We start from the raw sequence: 18640 nt of genomic DNA, 5'->3' as shown, positions 1-18640 counted from the left end.
CCTATGACCCTCTTCCCCTAAGTCTTTTTTCAAGAGAGAAACACTGTCTCTAATGTAGAATGACTTTTTCTGATGAAGAAAAATCTTTCTTTGAAGAAAGTTGGGACAAAGGGGGACATAGGATTAAACCCTAACAAATTTTATTCCAGCATAAATGGTGAAGAAGATGTTAGAGCAGCAGAAGAATATTTATGGGGTTTGAACAGCTACTAACAATCCAGAGACAGATGACCTTGACACATAATGCTGGCTCCGAAGTTTATAGAGTGGTGGTCCATGTCTAAAATTGGATTGACAATATATCCAGACTAGGAGCAAGGCTCGTTGTAGGAACAATACAATGGGCCCTAGAAAGACGGGAGACCTCCCCGTAGCATTGGCGTGAGGGCCCAGCGTGGCGGTCAGGGCGCAGGTCACCTCCAAGGAGAATGAGGGCCGTCCCCCCGCTGCCGGCCCCCTGATGAGACCCCAGGCTCGATGGAACGCCAGCAGTGCACCGGGCCCTGTGTGAGCGCAGGCTGGGCGGCAAGGTGGATTGGGGCTGGACCAGCAGCGACGATGGGTGTGGCAGCGGGAGGGTTGGCCTCCGGTCCCCGTTCTCTCCCCCCCCCAGCCTTGAGGGCAGAGGTGCGATGGAATGGGCCACCACTACCTCCGTGCCCGGCAGAGTGGCGGTGTTCCTTGGGCCGCTGTCAGTGCGGGGGCCCCCAGCCAGCGGCAGGGCATCCAGCAGCCTCAAGGCAGCCTTGGCTGACAATGAAGGCTGAGGCACCGGGAGGATTGGCCTGGGTCTCGCCCGCGTCCTTGCCAAACTCCCCTTCACTAAGCATGGTGCATTCCTGCCACTGTGCCGGGGACAGGAGGGAGGTCCTGGCTTTCCCCCCACTGGCCAGGCCCACCCCTGCGAGTGTCCAGCCACCTCTCCGTCTTCGCCCGGCCCTGCAAATGGCGAGCCGCAATGACTCATGCCATTGTGGGCTCTCTGCCATTTCACTGTGTTCCCCCATTGTCTTGCGGTCGGCCTCCTCACCCTCTGGACGCTAGAAGGCCCATCTCGTCCCTTAGCTCCCAGCACAGTGAGGCCGAGACTCCACTCCCTTCCCCGGCTCCCTCCAGAGTGAGGGTGAAACGCTGCCCACCAGCTCGGTGGGCGGGGCGGGGCCCACACAGCAACCCAATGCAGCTATGGGATTGAGAGTCCATGAGAGTGGCAGCTGAGTGGGCCAAAGGCTGTGGGAGCATGTCCAGGAGTCACACCAAAACTCTTTTATATATAAGGAGAGATATGCCGTTCTCTAACATATGCAGCTGTAAATCAGAACCGTGTAGTTCTAATGAGAAATGTATATTATTCTTAGAGAAGATAAGCAGAAAATAAATGTAGGTCTCAACATGTTTGTTTGTGGAATCCACTTTCTGGTTTTATTCTTATGCTACTGTCAAAATGTTTCAGGCTTAGGTGTGGTCTTGAGGTTCCTGTTGGCCTCATTTTCTCACAGGATGGCTATGGTTAGCAGCATCAAAGTAAATGTCAGAAGGGGTGTTCAGAGGCATTTTCCTACTTGATGACGTACAGGGAATTTTAATGCAGCTTCACTAACTCAGTGAACTAGAGATGAATATGGCTGTGGTTATTCACTGGGAACTAGAGATTTATTTTATTTGATTTCTGTCCCGCCCTCCCCTGCAAGCAGGCTCAGGGTGGGTCACAAGAGAAATATAAACAATAAAGCCACATCATAAAACCATAAACAATTAAGAATCCAATTTTAAAACAGATGGCACAGGCCCATAGCCAGGATTTTGTAATTCGGTGGGCCTTTAAATTAGTCAAGGGGCACTGACATCACAAAATAAAAAATGAAATTTTAAAAACCTCACTTTTGCAGCATTTGCACACTGCCTGGGGAAGCAAGCCGCGCTTGGGGAAGCGGCAACGGTGGGGAGTCCTCCTGGCGACCTAGAAAGTCAGGAGTCCACTGGGCGACCCAGAAAGCTGGGGGGCAGGGGACTGGATGGAAGTCATGGGGCCTTGGCAGGAAGTCGGGGGGGGGGGCAGCCCCCAAAAGGCCCCACTGTAGCTACAGGCTTGAGATGGCAAGCCAGTAATAATTATAGAATCACAGAGTTGGAAGGGGCTATACAGGCCATCTAGTCCAACCCCCTGCTCAATGCAGGATCAGCCTAGAGCATCCCTGACAAGCGTTTGTCCAGCCACTGCTTAAAGAATCCAGTGGGGGAGCTCACCACCTCCCTAGTCAGCTGATTCCACCACTGTGCTACTTGAATTGAAGAGCAGGTGGGCAGAAACATAATAGTAGTCCAGTTACTATTGATGGAAACCATTGCCCTCTACACCATCAATCAAGTATGAAGGCAGTTTGGGCAGGAGGGGCCAGAATGAGCAGTCACCTGCCAATTAGCTGAAAGCCTGTTGGAACAGTTCTGTCTTACAGGCCCTGTGAAACTATAGTAAGTCCTGCAGGTCACTGATCTCAATTGGGAGCATGTTCCACCAGGCTGGGGCCAGAGCAGAGAAGGCTCTGGCCCTAGTCGAGGCCAGGCGGACGTCTTTTGGGCTGGGGACTGCCAGTAGATGTTGCTCTGCCAAGTGTAAAACTCTACAGGGCACGTATAGGGAGAGGCAGTCCTGCAGATATGTTGGTCCCTGGCTGCATAAGACTTTCAAGGTTAGCACCAACATCTTGAACCGGATCCGGTACTTAGTTGGTAGCCAGCGCAACTGGCATAGCACTGGCTGAATGCGCGCCCACACAGACATTGCAGTGAGAAGGTGCATCAGTGCATTGTGCCCTAGCTGGATTTTCTGAGTCAGATTCAAGGGCAACCCCACATAAAGTGAGTCACAGTAGTCTGACCTGGAAGTGATTACTGCATGGATCACTGTAACCAATGATGAGTATGGCAGTGGTTATCCACAAAACAAAGATACACATATGTTGTAATGTCACACACTGTGTATACAAATGACGAGTGTGAACTTTAACATGCGTGCATCTTCACTAAAGCCATACAAATATAAAATTCCTCTGATTCCCCTGTACAGGTCCAAATATTCCTGAGGGGCTCTCTGCAATAAAGATATGTCAAGCTGCCACTTTTTCCTCCCAAGATTGGATGGGCAGATACCCTAATTTCAGAGCTTGCATGTCATCTCCTCTCTCCAAAACCTAGAATGAGATGCTGAGGCTTATGTCAAGAAATCCATCTGCCCCATACTGTTGAAGCCTCTTCCAGTCTGCGAACCTCCAGTTGAACTATAATTTGATATTTTAAATTGCTTTTGTAACTTTTCAAATGAATGTCTCCGTATCCTCAGATTGAACCAAAGAATGGCCCACTAAATGGTGGGATTTTGTTGACCATAATGGGATCCAATTTGGGCATAAGAGCTGAAGATGTCACAAATATAACGGTGGCAGGAACTAACTGTAAATTTAAAGAAGAATTCTACTCTGTTTCTACCAAGTAAGTAATTGTCAGATGTTTTGAATGTCATAGAATTGAAAAAAGATGTAATTGTATTGCGGAAATATGAATTGCAGCAGTTAAAGAGGTTTTAAATGTATAATTTCCTTGGCATTTGTATATGGAAATAAGTTGTAATTCTTTTAATAAGGTTTTGTTGTAATTCCAGAATGCAATGCCATGTTTATCCTTAATTCCCTTCAGTATAACTGTGATTGAGCAAGAGACTTGTAATAACTACCTATCTTTATGATCCTATAGCTCCCACTTCAGTTTGCTTCTTGCTTTTATTCACATTCAGTGACTCCCTAATTTACTTTGAAATGAGATGCATTAGTAATAGTTATCGCATGCAGTTCACATTTTGTTCAGACCTACATTTCCAGATGGTGTCACTTCAGGAAAGTTGTAAATGTTGCATACTAAACATGTACAATCTTGCAAACATAGACAGAAAAACCTGCTGTACATGAAAACCTGTACGCAATTACTTCTATTAAGGATATTTTTATCATATTCCTTTTTCACTATAAGAGTGGAAAACTTTCAATTTTCCACAGCTAACATTATTATTAATGCATTCCCAAGTAATGAAAGCATGGTGCGGCTCAAGATTTAGAAATGTCTTTGCAAAATTAACTTACGCTTACCTTGAGTCATGTTGAAGTGAATGATAGAACTGTTTTTAATTGGCTGTGTGTAATGAAGATCTGGGATTCATCTTGTTCAATCAAGGTAATAGAAGCAGAGACACCAAGGGGCAATTTGTATGGCTCATTATGTTTTATTTGATGTTTCGTGCTTTCGAGGCTTCTTAAGATTGCACTTTCTCTCTACTAGACTATTATTTATTATTTATTTTTAAAGAATTAACATTAGGAAAGATGTACATTTAGATTTTGATATATAAAATTGCTTTGTATCCAACTAGGGTTGTATGTAAAGTTGGAGAGGTTCTAGAAGCAATGAAAGGTGAAATTGTAGTTGATGTAAGTGGACAGCAAGGCAGATCAACAAGTGAAGTGCAATTTACATATCAGGTGAGTATGTTTGTCAGTACCTTTTCTTACACAAGAAAAAGTGTCATATTTGCATTTCCCCTTGAGGAAATGCCTTTGTATTGTCCTTTATTCCTTTAGTTTATTGAGAAATATTTTGTTCAGATTACAGTGAAAAGCCTAAAGAATTCTCCCTAAATAGTCCTCCAAATATGATAATGCCGTTTACATTTTTAAAATATGATGCAGTAAAGAAAAAAAATCTATTGCAAATAAACATGGCTATAGCATTATTTTTTGAAAAATAAAATAAATCAGCTTTGAAACAGACTTTCATTTTGAAATAGCTCCTGATTGTCTCCTGAACCAGTAAATTGCAGAAATGAATTCAAAGCCACTGAGGAACATCTAATGACCCTACATGTCTTAATCTCATAATATTTTCAGTGGGTTGTTCCATTTCAGAATGGAAATAATCTGTGGCGCAGACAGTGTGCAATCACAATAGGCATACAATTACCCATGTTGTCACTATGGCAAAAGATTACCTTGATTGTGTCCTAATTTCTGTAATGCAGGTGTGATGCTTCAATTGCAGAAGCATATAATGCCTGCAAGACATAGCTCAGTGACCCCCGAAGCAAAAATGGATTCTCAGTTAACATAAAAAGTAAACTTTTTAAAGAATTTACCTGCTGCCTGCAGAACTAGAAAATAGAACTAGTAAGCTGTGTAGTGTTAGGGCTAGGCTGTTCTTTAGAGCATTGGTTTGCCTGCTGGTGTGATTTTAGCTTTCCTGCTAAGTAAAAGCACAAAGGAAATAGATATAGATCAGTCACAAGTTGGAAGAAGCTGGATAAATATATAATATCAGGTTAGAATGATAAAGCAAGGGAGATGCCAGGGCTGTGGATTCTGTCCATAGCAAAGGAACATAATTTTGCAGCACCATCAAGCTTTTTGTTGCAGAACCTTAGCTGACCACTCCCTTTCCTCCGCCCAAACCTGGCATCTCAACACAAGATTGTCTGCAGTCCATCACGCTCACTACATGAAAGAAACATCTTGCAAGAATGTTATTTTCCAGGATTGTTGGCCTAAATGATACCACTTCAGTTTTAACTCAAAAACCAAGAGTGTTGGTGGATGTCACTGGGGGGGGAATGTGCATTGTAAGAAGTAAAAGGCAGTATTGGCGTTAGGAGTTGGAAGCTTGGAGATCTACCAAGCTATGGATGGCTTCTGTTCCTCTGCTGATTAGTTTTTCTGTCAAAAAGAGGAAGATAAATGTATTCTGCTTTCCTGAGAATTAAAAGGAGTCTGTCCCCTTAGAGAATCTTCTGTGACTGGGCATGGGCTTAAACAATTTGAACTAAATTGCAAGCATATCATGCCCTAGCCTGTCTCGTTTGGTCTTTGGGAACAGGATTTGAAGCATGGCAAAACCCAGTCAAACTGCTGCTGAAAGCCTCAGATGGTTTATTTTTATTGGTTAAAGGGAAATGAAATATAGCTTCTTTCTTTGAAACTGTTTTGCATACCAAATAAACAGTATTGGCAAGTAGTACTGAATTTATCTACCAAGATTATCTTTTGTTGATATGATGCCTTTGTCTCTGGGGTCCCCACTGGGCATTGTTTTTGTGTAATTTATCTACCAAAAGCTTCATTCCTTTTATTAGAGAACAGATTTTATTTTAAATTTCTTATTGTTACATAGCTTTTTCTGCAAATGAAGTTAAATGAGCCCCTAAAATGCTCTCTTTAAAAAAAAAAATGGACAAAGAGATCCAAGGCCTTCATATAACAGGAGATGAGTAAGCATGTCCACCAATCCTTTTGGGACCAGTAAAATTTTACAATTCTTGAAATAATAATGAATTTTAATTACTTCATTATATCAGCCTCCTTCAAACCGTTGCTTATTGGTTTTGGACCCCTCTCTTCACTTGTTCAGATATGTAAAAAATTTTAGACAGACGCTGTAGTTTTCTTTTTAAATTTTAATCATAGCAAACCTAAGGAATTAGGGTAGCTAGGTTAATCTCAGTCCCTCAGCCATTCCACCGGTTATAGTGATATTGCTTATGCCAAAAAAACTAGAGTCAAAACATTCCCTTAAATTCTCAATGACCAGCCATTATACACCTGTTGGAATACTGAGACCTGCAAAATGATGTATCAAAACGCAAACCAGCTCCCCATTGTTAGTGACTTACATTGTCTGAGAATACAGAGAAAACTGTCTCTCATACATGAGTTTATCAGAATAGCTTTTACCTAAAACATGAGTCAATAGTTAAAGCTAAAATAGACTTTAAAGCTTTGAACATTCCTAAAGCTCACTCTTAGAAAAGTCCCAATGGAAAAAGGATACAACATATAACCAGGATTTCTATACCTGTTGGCTGGATATTTCAACTCAAAAATTACAAAACATTGGGAGATCCATGGCCGGGGTTCTGTCAATGTTTTAAAATTGTTAAGAGAAGGCACTGCCAAGATCCACTTGGAATTGTGGCTACGCTTGTGGGGTGGCCAGTTTCTTTCCTCACATACTGTGGTAAGCCCTTAATATTTTAAAAAAATACCATCTTAGCTTTCCTCCCTCCCTCTCTCTCTCTCTCTCTCTCTCTCTCTCTCTCTCTCTCTCTCTCTCCCTTTTTACTTGAAGTCTAATAGCCTAGAGGGGAAAACCTGTCTTCCACCCCTTGATAGGAGAGACCCCTGTGTGGCCTCAATTCCATTCCACATATACACACATGCAGCTTCTGTTGCAATTTTTAATATGCTGAAAGTATCCTGTCATGGATCCAGTTTGGTGTAGTGGACTCTAATCTGGAGAACTTGGTTTGATTCCCCCACTCCTCCACATAAAGCCAGCTGGGTTACCTTGGGTCAGTCACAGTTCTCTCAGAGCTCTTTCAGCCTCACCTCCCTCACAGGGTGTCTGTTGTGCAGAGAGGAAGGGAAGGAGATTGTAAGCCACCCTGAGACTCCTTCGGGTAGTGAAGGATGGGGTATAAAACCAACTCTTTTTTATTTATTTATAACTAGGAATAAAGCTCGCTGTGGAAATAAATACAACGAGCTCTAGAAAGAGGCTCTGGGAGAGTGCCCCAGCCTTGGGCACTCAGCGTCAATTTGCTGTGGTGACCTCAGCAGGGTATAGTGACACAGAGTCCACCATTTTCTCCAGGGGAACTGATTTCTGCCATCTAAAGAGCAGTTGTAATTCTGCGTGATCTCCATCCCTCCCCTGGAGATTGGCAACAATGGTTCCCCATGAGGGAATGGCTGGCTTGGAGGGTGGAGTCTATGGCATTGTACCTGTCTGAGGTCCCACCCCTCCTCAAACCTCACCCTCTCCAGGCTCCATCCCTCAAATCTCCAGGAATTTTCCACCTGGAGTTGGCAACCCTATCAGGACTGGCTCCAATGAGTTTTATCCCAAAGGCCAAAATAGATGTGGAAAGGGCCTTTTACCAACAGAACCTGGTTGCCTGGTAACAGGCACTGAGGAGAAAGTACAGTTGACGGCTCTGATTAGGGAGATACCTGGAGATTTGGGGGGTGGATCCTGTGGAGGGTAGCATTGGGGGGGTGGAAGCAGGGGATAATGCCATAGCCTCCAAAGCAGCCATTTTCTCCAGGGGAACTGATCTCTGTCATCTGGAGATCAATTGTAACAGCAGGAAATCTCCAGGTCCCACCTGGAGACTGTCAACCCTAGGGGAAAGTCAGCCACACAGCAGGGGGTTGAAGAGAATGGTGTAATGGTCGCTGGCCCACCTCATTAGCCAGCCAGCCATGGTGGAGGCAAAAAGGAGAAAGAGCCATTTTAAGTTTATTCTGAAAGGAAAGTGGCAAAGTTGGCAGTGGGCAGGGGAGGGGGTTATGCTGAAAGTCCTTTGTTTTTTTACTGACAGAAGTTGGTTGCCTACCAACAGCCACTGGGGGGGACAGTTAGTCACAGTTAGTCCCACACAGGAGCCAAGAGAAGTGTCTTCCTCAGGAAAGAGTCCAGCTTTCCAGGAGCCGCAGCTCGTTTCCTCTAGGCCAGCCCCTCCCTGGTGCTGCCGCCGCTGCTTAAGCAAGGTGGGGGAGCCTTTGAAAGGCGCTAGGCAGCCTTCTCTGCAGGCCACTGAGCTATCGTCCTGACGAAGCGTCGGCCTTGTGGCCAAGGGAGAGGAGCTGCAAGAGGCAGCCAAGGTGAGTGCTTCCCCTGCTTGCTGCCGCTCACTAGGTCTGCCTCCTTCTCCCCTGTGGAGGGGTTGCTGCTCCCTCGGCAGAGCGTCCATCCCCTTCGCCAGCTCCCTCCAGACTGAGAGCAAGACGCTGGCTGCCTTCTCTGGGGGCAGGTCCAAGCCAACGCAATCAAAGTTTTTACATTTATATCACATACATATAAGTATTTTGTTAATTTATAACTGCAGTTTAGTTCACCTGGTTTGACCCACAGCATTAACTAACTGAACAAACGCTTGTATGCTGTTGACACCAGGGGTAAAGCTATTTAATGTTTAGAGAACATTCTGCATAATCTGATGTTGCTGTGATGATAATATAAGGCATAACTTGAGTTTTCATACTAAGAATAGCTAGTTCAGAATGAGGGTACATCCTCACTGCTTCACGAAACAGGTTTACACTGCAATCCTAAACAGACTTACTGCATTCTAAGACCATTGCTTTTAATGTGTTTAGGATGGAGTGAATCTGCCCAAGATTCCTCTGTTAAAATCTCACATGCAATCCTATTGTGCACAGTTTCATTCTGAAAAGTGCCTTTCATTAAATTGATAGCACTAAAAGGGTTTATGTCTTGCTTTATTGGCCCATTAAGGAAAACATTAGGTGTGCTGAGGCAGCTTTCTTGAGCACCGGATGATTATATTAAAAGAACAAGAAACTCTGTGTGTGCGCACCCTTTTATGTCACAAAAAGGTGTCTTCAAAATTAAAAATCATGTGCATAACTGAAGAGTGCTGTTACTGTGCACCAAGGTTGTCAGCATAGACAATTAAAATATACAAGAGAAGGAGGAGAAAAATAGCTGGGGGGGGGGGAATCTGCCCCCAATGTGTAGACACAATCCAGTAAAAATCTGGTGCTTTTAAATTCCAGTACTCTCTGTGGGAAAATTAAGCACATATTTAAATCTTTCTCACTAAAATCAACAGGACTTTAGAAACATTTGTCTGAATCTGATGTTGGGTGGCCAGTTGTACTCCAGCCTGGAAGTTCTGAACCGGGCATTGCAAGCCGTGGCTGGTTGGTTCAGACTGAGCCAGCTGAAACTTAACCGAGCAAAGACAGAGGTCCAGTGCCTGAGTCGGGGTGGTTTGGGGATGGGGTTCCCTCTCCCAACCTTTGACGGGGCACCATTGGTGCCAGTGCCTGCGGTGACGAGTTTGGGAGTGCTCCTGGATCCCTCCTTAACTAAGGATGTCCAGGTGGCAGCCACTGCTTAGTCGACCTTTTACCACCTCTGGCTGATTCGGCAGTTGGTTCCCTTCCTTGATCGCGACGACCTGGCTACACTGACCCATGCGATGGTCACCTCGAGATTGGACTACTGTAACGCTCTCTACATGGGGCTGCCCTTGTCTCAAATCTGGAAGCTGCAGCTAGTGCAGAATGCAGCAGCCAGGCTTTTGATGGGTCTCCCTAGATGGGAACACATCCGGCCTGCACTGAATGCACTGCACTGGCTGCCAATAGCATACCGAATTCGCTTCAAGGTGCTGGTACTTACCTTTAAAACCCTTTATAGCCAGGGTCCGGCATACCTGAGGGACCACCTTTCCCCACACATACCCCAGAGAGCACTACGGTCTGGGGCACAACACCAGCTAGTGATTCCAGGCCCCAAAGAGGCCAGGCTCACCGCTACCAGGGCTAGGGCCTTTTCAGTGGTGGCTCCATACTGGTGGAATGAGCTCCCGGAGGAGATCAGGGCCCTGCGGGACCTTGTACTGTTCTGCAGGGCCTGCACGCCGGAGCTCTTTTGCCAGGCTTTTAATTAGGAGCCACCCACCACTAACATTGGGGTAGTTGGTTGGCCCTATATGGAAAACAAGCCACAGTAACGCATGAGACAGATACAGCTGAATTGGGACTTGTGACCATCTATAGGAAGCCATCTTTAATGTGACTGGAAGATCAATTCTATGCTAAGCACTTTAATTGTAATAATATGACTGTTTTATCTTGTTTTTATCTGGTTTTATATGTTTTATGTATTCTGGCACATAGTGCCTTTAAATGTAAGCTGCCCTGAGCCCGTTCATTGGGAGGGCGGGATAGAAACTCAATAAATAAATAAATAAATAAATACTGCTCATTATAATTGTATGTGATTAGGCCACATATTCATATATAAGGAGCCAAAAATATTCGTTTCTGCATAGCATTCCTGTGTGAATGGCAGAGATCCAGAGCTTGCACAGAACCCAAGTGTGCATGGAGTATTCCGCTTCATTGCAATAAGAGAGAATCCATTCCCTTTGTGAAAGGGTTGCCAACCTTCAGGGGGGACCTAGAGATCTCTCAGAATTACAACTCATTTCCACACAACACAGATCAGATCCCTGGGAGAAAATGGCAGCTTTGGAGGGTGGACTCTATGGCATCATACCATGCCCTCCTCAGGCTCCACCCCCAGATCTTCAGGAATTTCCCAGGACAGAATTGGGAACCCGAATCTGTAAGCATGCACACATTTTAACTAATAAGGAAAGTGGTGTACAGAGGTATTTTGCACCTGTATGTGAAGCTGCCTGTGTTAGTAACCACTTCCTTTTCTGTTTTTTCTATCCTGCTTCCATTACTCAAATAACAGACTAATACACTTGAAATAGTAATGTCGTTCTGTAATGAAATTGTTTGCTTTGAACAGAATTTATGGGCCTGCTGCCCTGAGTTGAAAAATAATGCTTGCTGTCTGTAGCAAGACAGAGTCCCAGTGCTTTACATTCAGAATGAGGACCTGTCTCCCTTCCCTAGGTGGCCAGTCTTGTGATGCTTGTGACCAGGGTTGCCAGGTCTCCCTATAGCACCATTGTTGCAAAGAAAAACCTGCTGGCATTGTGTGTGGCAAGATGTCACTTCCAAGAGAAACCCAAAAGTGTCGTCATGTTGCTCTAGGAATCACCAGAAACTATAGAGTTTTACTATAGAGTTTTCAGTGATTTCTAGGGCAACATGATGACAATCGTGGGTTTTCCCTCGAAGTGATGTTATACCGGGTACAGCTGTAGTTCCCCCCCCCCACATGTCCCTGTCCCCAAAACTCCTGGTGTTTGCCAGGCCAACCGTAGGTTTGATGCTTTCATGACACTTTCACCTATCTATAGGACTCAAACAGTGGTTATGAAACTCACAAGCTTTGCATATTTCCCTCTTTCTCAGGCTCCTGCATGAGCTGATATATCTTCGACGTAGTCTCTGTGCTTCACACCCAGGGGATCTAGTGTGCACGCGCTGGATTGATCGGTGCTGTAGCAAGCTCTTTTAACGGATTTTCGCGCCCAGACCTCGGGCATGCGCAGGAACCGCACCGCGCATGCCCAGAGGGGTGGGCGCGGACATCCCGCCAGTTCCTTTCTTACCGCCGCATTGGAAAGACCTTTTTCTTCATCAGTCTGATCGGTTCGCGTGTTTTGGCTTTTTGCCTCACGGCTCTTTGGATTTTTCCTCAGTTTATTCTTTTCCTTCGTTGTTCTTTCAAAAAACTTTTAAAAAACACCTTTTATTTTCTGTGGGGGGGAGGTTGCCGCTTTACCTCAGTCGGGCCTTCGGGCTACCCCCCCATCCCTTCTTTCTTCTTCATTTTGGTTTTTATGGAGAAGAAGTGGGGCTTTTTTAATAGGTGCAAGGGTTGCGGTAGTAAACTTGCTCCTCCTGACCATCATACCCTTTGCATACTTTGTCTCGGAGAGTCTCATCAACCCGAATCTTGTCGCCATTGTGCTCGCTTTTCAAACCAGACCCGGAAAAACCGAGCTGCGCACCTTAAAGTAACCCTGCTAGAATCGGCTCTACATCCTCCCTCAGCGATGGACGCCAAAAACCATCGACTTCAACAGCTTCGGCATCGAGGCCTGCCTCCAATATCGGCCAACCGACACCGAAGCCTCCGGCATCGAAGGTGCAATCCTCCGCTTCCATGCCAGTGAAAAAGAAATCGAGGCCAAGTAAGAAGCAAAAGTTCGCAAAGAAGGGCTCTTCCAAACCCCTTAAGGAGGCAAAGAAGGGGAAAGTAGCGGTGGCTGCACTGGGTGATGCCCCTAAAGTGCCTCCCACTCGAACGACTGTATCGATACCGGAGGCCCAAGTCCCTCCACCGATACTGACCATCTATGTCTTGGACTCCCCTGTCCACCAAATGGAGCCTCCTTACTCCGACATCGAAACGGTAGAGCTCCTAAGTCATCAAATGGATGCAGAGTCTTCTCCGTCTCCTTCCCCGTCATCGACGGTATCGGAAGCTCCCGACATCAATCCACGTCGGCACCGATATGCTTCATGCGACATGCAGCGTCGCCCCCCTACTTCTGCACAGTCAATCTGTCGATATCGACAACAGAGATTAAACTGACTCCTCTCAAAGACATGCTGCCGCTTTGTCTCTGAGACGTCCACGGTCCAGAAGTCGATCCCCGCGAGTCTTCTTACCCCTGCCACCACCTTTGTCTTGGGATCAATGACAGATGAGGTATCTGTATGGGACTTATCCACCATCCTTGCCATGGCTGACTCCGGCGAGCTATTCCGACTGGGATCGATATTCATCCCCCTCTGCTCATAGATCGAGATTGCCCCACAGGCCAAGACCTTCAGCATCTCTCTTTTCGAGCTATTCCGACTGGGATCGATATTCATCCCACTCTGCTCATAGATCGAGATCGCCCTACAGGTTGAGATCTTCAGCATCTCTCTCTTGTCCTCCTGCTCATTCCACCGAAAGCTTTAACTGGTCAACAGGACACTCCTGTCCAAATGCCACACCAGGAGTCCTCTGATTCAATGGAAGACAATTCTGATACCGAAGCATCTGAGGCTCACACCTCCCCTGATCATAAGTCTCCTGATCAGGCTGTTGCTGATGATTTGCCCATCTCCCCATATGACAATCTCACGTCATACACAGATCTTGTAAAGAGAATGGCCCATTCCTTAGGCCTAAAAAGAATGGCCCATTCCCTAGGCCTCTCTGTTGTTCAGCAACACCCGCAGGTGACAGATGCAGCTTTTGACATCGTCCAGCTTGATACATCTTCCACTCTGGCATTACCCATGTCCACTGTCCTTTTGCAAGCTACAAAAGCACCATGGGAGAAACCTTCGTCAGCCCCGGTGTCGACAAGACGACTGGACCATATGTACAGAGTCCAAGAGACAGGGGCCGAATTCCTATTCTCCCATCCTCAACCAAACTCTATGGTTGTAACATCCTCTTCAAAATCTAAACGAACACACTCTGCACCTTCAGACAGAGAGAGGCGTTCCTGGCTCCGCAGTACCACTCTCCCTCTGGATACTAGGTCTTATGTTGAAGATCTTACGTTTGACGGCCTTGGTCTCTTCAACACCACTACTGATTCTACACTCCAGGAATTATACAAGAGCATAAAGGCCTCTCGAGCTCTAGGAGTGTCACCCTCTGCAAGACAACAATACCGTCCCCATACCTGGTCGAGGTCTTGGCAGAGGCGTGCACCAAGTCGTCAGTCTCCAGACAGACAATGGAGACTGCGTACATCTTCGGGAGGTCAAAAACCTCCATACCAAAAACCAAGGTTTGATCCGGGCAACAATCTTCCCGTACCAAACAGGTCAAACCCTCCAAGCAGAGTTTTTGACTTCCCTGTCACCGAGTCAGTTCAAACCCATCTATCACCCTTCCTTCATACTTGGCATCACATCACCTTGGAAGAATGGGTGCTGTCAATCTTGACCTGAGGCTACCGTATCCAATTCCATCAGAACCCCATTACTCCGGTCGTCGTCTCCACACCCCCTTCCCCACCTCTCCTGGAAGAGGTGTCCGTCCTTCTGCAGAAGGGAGCCATTGAACAGGTACCACCACACCTCCACGGGACGGGATTTTATTCCCGATACTTCACAGTCCCAAAGAGAGATGGAGGCGTTCGACCCATTTTAGATCTAAGGGCACTGAACTGTTTTGTAACCTACCATCGCTTCTGTATGGTGTCCTTACAGCAGATTATGCCACTCCTGCGGAAACACGTCTGGATGGCCACCCTCGACCTCCAAGACGCGTACCTCCACCTCACCATCCACCCCTCCCACCGCCAATACCTACGCTTCGTGATTGGTCAACAGCATTACCAGTATGCAGCCCTGCCATTCGGCCTGTCCAGCGCCCCAAGAGTCTTCACAAAGACTATGATTGTGGTTGCGGCTTTCCTTCGTCTCCGGGGTATCTCCATCTGCCCCTATATCGACGAGTGGCTTTTGGTAGTGCCTTCCCAGAATGCCCTGGTCTCAAACATCACCGAGACACTGGCACTACTAAAGGATCTAGGCCTACAAGTCAATCGAGAAAAGTCTCAATTGAGTCCAGTCCAAAGAATAAAGTACATCGGCACTATACTAGACTCCACGACATGCATGGCTTACCTGCCTCAAGACAGAGCAACAGACATCATTTCCTTAGCCACCGTCATCCGTACCCACCCTTCTGTCACTGCCTTCCAAATCCAAAGGCCTTATGGCTGCAACTACGTCGGTTCTCGTCTTTGCAAAACTTTGCATCATTTACAACTGTGGTTCATCCGGAATTACAACCCATCGAACAATGCTCACACTGTCGTCCTATCCCCCCTCCCAACATACGAGACTCGTTACTTTGGTGCACTGTCCCTTCCAGTATCTTTCAGGGAGCACCCTTCCACCCTCCATCACCCCAAATCACCCTGACCACGGATGCTTCCCTGTCGGGATGGGATGCACACATGATGGGTCTCTGCGTCGGGGACAAATGGGACGCGCAGAAGAGGAAGCGACACATAAACTTCCTAGAACTGCTGGCAATACAACATTCTGTCACCTGCTTCCTACCTTTAATCAAGGGAAAATGTGTCACGGTCCTCACGGACAACACCATGGCGCTCTCTTATGTCAACAAGCAAGGAGGCACTGTTTCCCTACGCTTCTGCAACCTCGCCATCCAATTATGGAACTTCTGCATTGCCAACAGCATTTTCCTTGTAGTCACACACATCCCCGGACACATGAACGTGCAGGCAGACCATCTAAGTCGAGCAGGACTCAGCCTTCACGAGTGGGGGATGAACCCAATATACCTCCTCCCACTCTTCCACAGGTGGGGAGCTCCCCAAGTTGATGTCTTTGCCACCAACGTCAACAAAAGGTGTCCTCTATTCTGCAGCCGGGGAGGCAGGGATCCACAATCTCTGGGAGACAGTCTCCTTTACCCTTAGTCCATGGGACTTCTGTACCTCTTTCCTCCCTTACCTCTGTTTCTGAGAGTGGTCCGCAAAATACTCAGAGACGGCGTGGACTGCATCTTAATAATCCCATGGTGGCCGAGGCAATTATGGTTTTCAACAGTCCTCAAATTATCAGCAGGACTATACCATCAATTCCCTCCGGCTCAGGACCTCCTCCTCCTGTCCGACTCCCCTCTCCTACATCACGACATACCACAATTGAAATTGACAGCATGGAGGATAACGTCACCCGTTTGTTCTGTTGAATTCCAGGAAACCTACTACGCGGAGGTCCTCCTATTACGCATGGTTCCGGTTCTGTTCTTCCTTAGGTGATGACGCCCCTCGAGCCACCTCAGTGGGTCTCAAAAGAGTTTTCCAATTCCTCCTCTCCCTAGCTGACTCGGGACTTTCCCATTCATTGTTATGAGTTTATTTGGCCGCCCTTTCGGCTTGCCATGTTCTAGTTGACGGATGCACACTGTTTTCCCATCCGCATTCAAAACGTTTTTAAAAGGTTTATTGCATCTCTACCCTCCTGTCAAAACTCCAGTCGTTCCCTGGGACCTTCCTCTAGTTCTCCGCCAGCTCACGAGGAAGCCCTTTGAGCCACTCGCAACATGCGACCTCACACTTCTAGCATGGAAAACGGCCTTTTTAATTGCTGTCACCTCAGCTAGGCGAGTGGGAGAAATATTGGCTTTCTGTGGTGTCCTCCTTGATCCACTCCTTGATCCGGGTTGATTTGCAGTGGTTTGAAGGAACTGGCGGGATGTCCGCACCCACCCCTCTGGGCATACACGGTGGGGTTCCTGCGCATGTCCGAGGTCTGGGCGCGAAAATCCGTTAAAAGCTTGCTACAGCACCGATCGATCCAGCGCGTGCGCACTAGATCCCATGGGTGTGAATGCACAGATAACCACTTGAAGATCACCAGTTACAGGTAAGCATCCTGTTTTTCTCCCCATATTCCTCCTTTCTGTGCTTTTGGTCTACTGCTCTCCTGATCAATTTTGTTTCAGTTTTGCCTTATTCCTGAACAGACCTTTTCTCCTGATCAGGCAAAGGCTCATGAAGCGGCCTTCCTCTTGTGCCCTTGCAATAGCTGTGGAACTAGTCTGCACACCTCACTCCCATGGCCAGGTTGCTGCTCTTCATTTGGTCCCTTCTTTTTTTCCTCTTCCTTCCTCTCTTCCAGCATGGGGTGTCTGTTATGGTGGGTGACAATGATTCAGACCCCTCAGTTCTCTTGGAATAAAGAGTGTTTCCCAGAAAGTTTTCCAGCCATACAATATTCCAGCTTTTCTAATCTCTTTGTTCATTTAAATTAGTTTTTGTGCTATATGTTTGAAGTCAGTGTCAGTAATTTTGAGCATGATACGTCTCTCCAGTGTGAGTTCAAGATGTGTGTTTTGTGTCTCTCCCATTCATTTCAGTAGGATTTGTACAAGAGAACCCCTGGTGTCTTGTGCCTCAAGAAGTGTTCTGGTGTTGCTGCTTTCAAGATAGAAATACTGAGTGAAAAGAGAATGTCAACTACGTGACATAAAAGAACACACCAAAACTGTACATATAAAGAAACCAAAGTAAAAGTACACTTTAATATTTATTTATTTATTTATTTATTTTATTTCGACTTTTACCCTGCCCTGTCCGCCAAAGCAGGCTCAGGGCGGCTCACATTAATAACAGTAACTACAATTAAATATATTCAGAAGTAAGCAGCACAACACGCTTAAAATAGTTTCTCTAATGCTAAATAGCCAATAAATAAATATATGCCATAAATATGCAGATCTAACAATATGGCAAATATTTATCACCTTGCCAGTTCATCAAGAGCAACTTATCTTTAGTGTTTTTTGCTGCTTACTGTTGAATAGGTTTCATTGTTTCTGTTGTTGTTATTATTAAAGTGTACTTTTACTTTGGTTTCTCCATTAGTATGTTTTTCGAGTTTGTTCACTCAACTTTTTTGGGTTATCTAGGCTGCGGTCACACGCAACATTAGCCACGCAAGAGATACGGAAGACAAGCGGAGTTTCCGGTCGCGATCTCACCAGCACATCTGGGAAGCATAGCGCTTCCGTGGCACAACTGAGGCTTCCTGCCGAAAAAGCGCAGCAAAAAACTAGTACCTTGGAGGTACTAGTTTCCAGAAACTGCGGGGCAAGGGCGGGCGTCTGATCGCGTTTCCGGTGGTATCCGGCGCCCGTCCATGTCCCCTTGCGGAAAAGGGGGGTTTTTTTCCCACGTCTCCGTGGATGCGCACACGCACCCAACGGAGCATGCGCATTCGTAGTGTACACAAAAAAAGAAAACCAGTTCGCCGCGCCGCGCGCTTCTTCATTGCGCGCAGGCGTGTGTTGTGATCGGCACCTCTCCCTTGCCATGGAACCTCCACAGTACCTCCACAGAACCTCCACAGTAGGTCTGATCGCTTTACTGCATGTTAGTTTGCCCCGGGGCAAACAGCCACACTTCTCCTCTGCAGTTTCCTGCCCGTGTGACAGGGGCCCTAATCTGTTTTTTGGGATTAGGTTCTGTTGTTGTCCCCTTCTCCTTTTTGGTTTAACATAGAAGCACACACAACATAAACTTCTTGTGTGAGAGTAAAATCCATCTCTCTCTCTCTCTCTCTCTCTCTCTCTCTCTCTCTCTCTCTCTCTCTCT

General features: G+C 46.4%; 1 protein-coding gene across 1 annotated transcript in view; it reads left to right on the top strand.

Annotated features, from left to right (window-relative positions):
- Positions 1–18640, top strand: part of PLXNB2 (plexin B2) — a 147918-nt gene that overhangs the window by 42112 nt on the left and 87166 nt on the right. The window contains exons 7-8 of the mRNA XM_015411815.1: positions 3341–3489; positions 4421–4529. Of these exons, the coding sequence (XP_015267301.1) occupies positions 3341–3489; positions 4421–4529 (258 nt within the window). The remainder of the gene's footprint in view (positions 1–3340; positions 3490–4420; positions 4530–18640) is intronic.

Source organism: Gekko japonicus, unplaced genomic scaffold (genome assembly GCF_001447785.1).
Source record: "Gekko japonicus isolate JY-2015 unplaced genomic scaffold, Gekko_japonicus_V1.1 scaffold283, whole genome shotgun sequence".
Taxonomy (NCBI): domain Eukaryota; kingdom Metazoa; phylum Chordata; class Lepidosauria; order Squamata; family Gekkonidae; genus Gekko; species Gekko japonicus.
The sequence above is the reverse complement of the archived record's forward strand: the minus strand, read 5'-3'. Positions and strand labels throughout refer to the sequence as shown.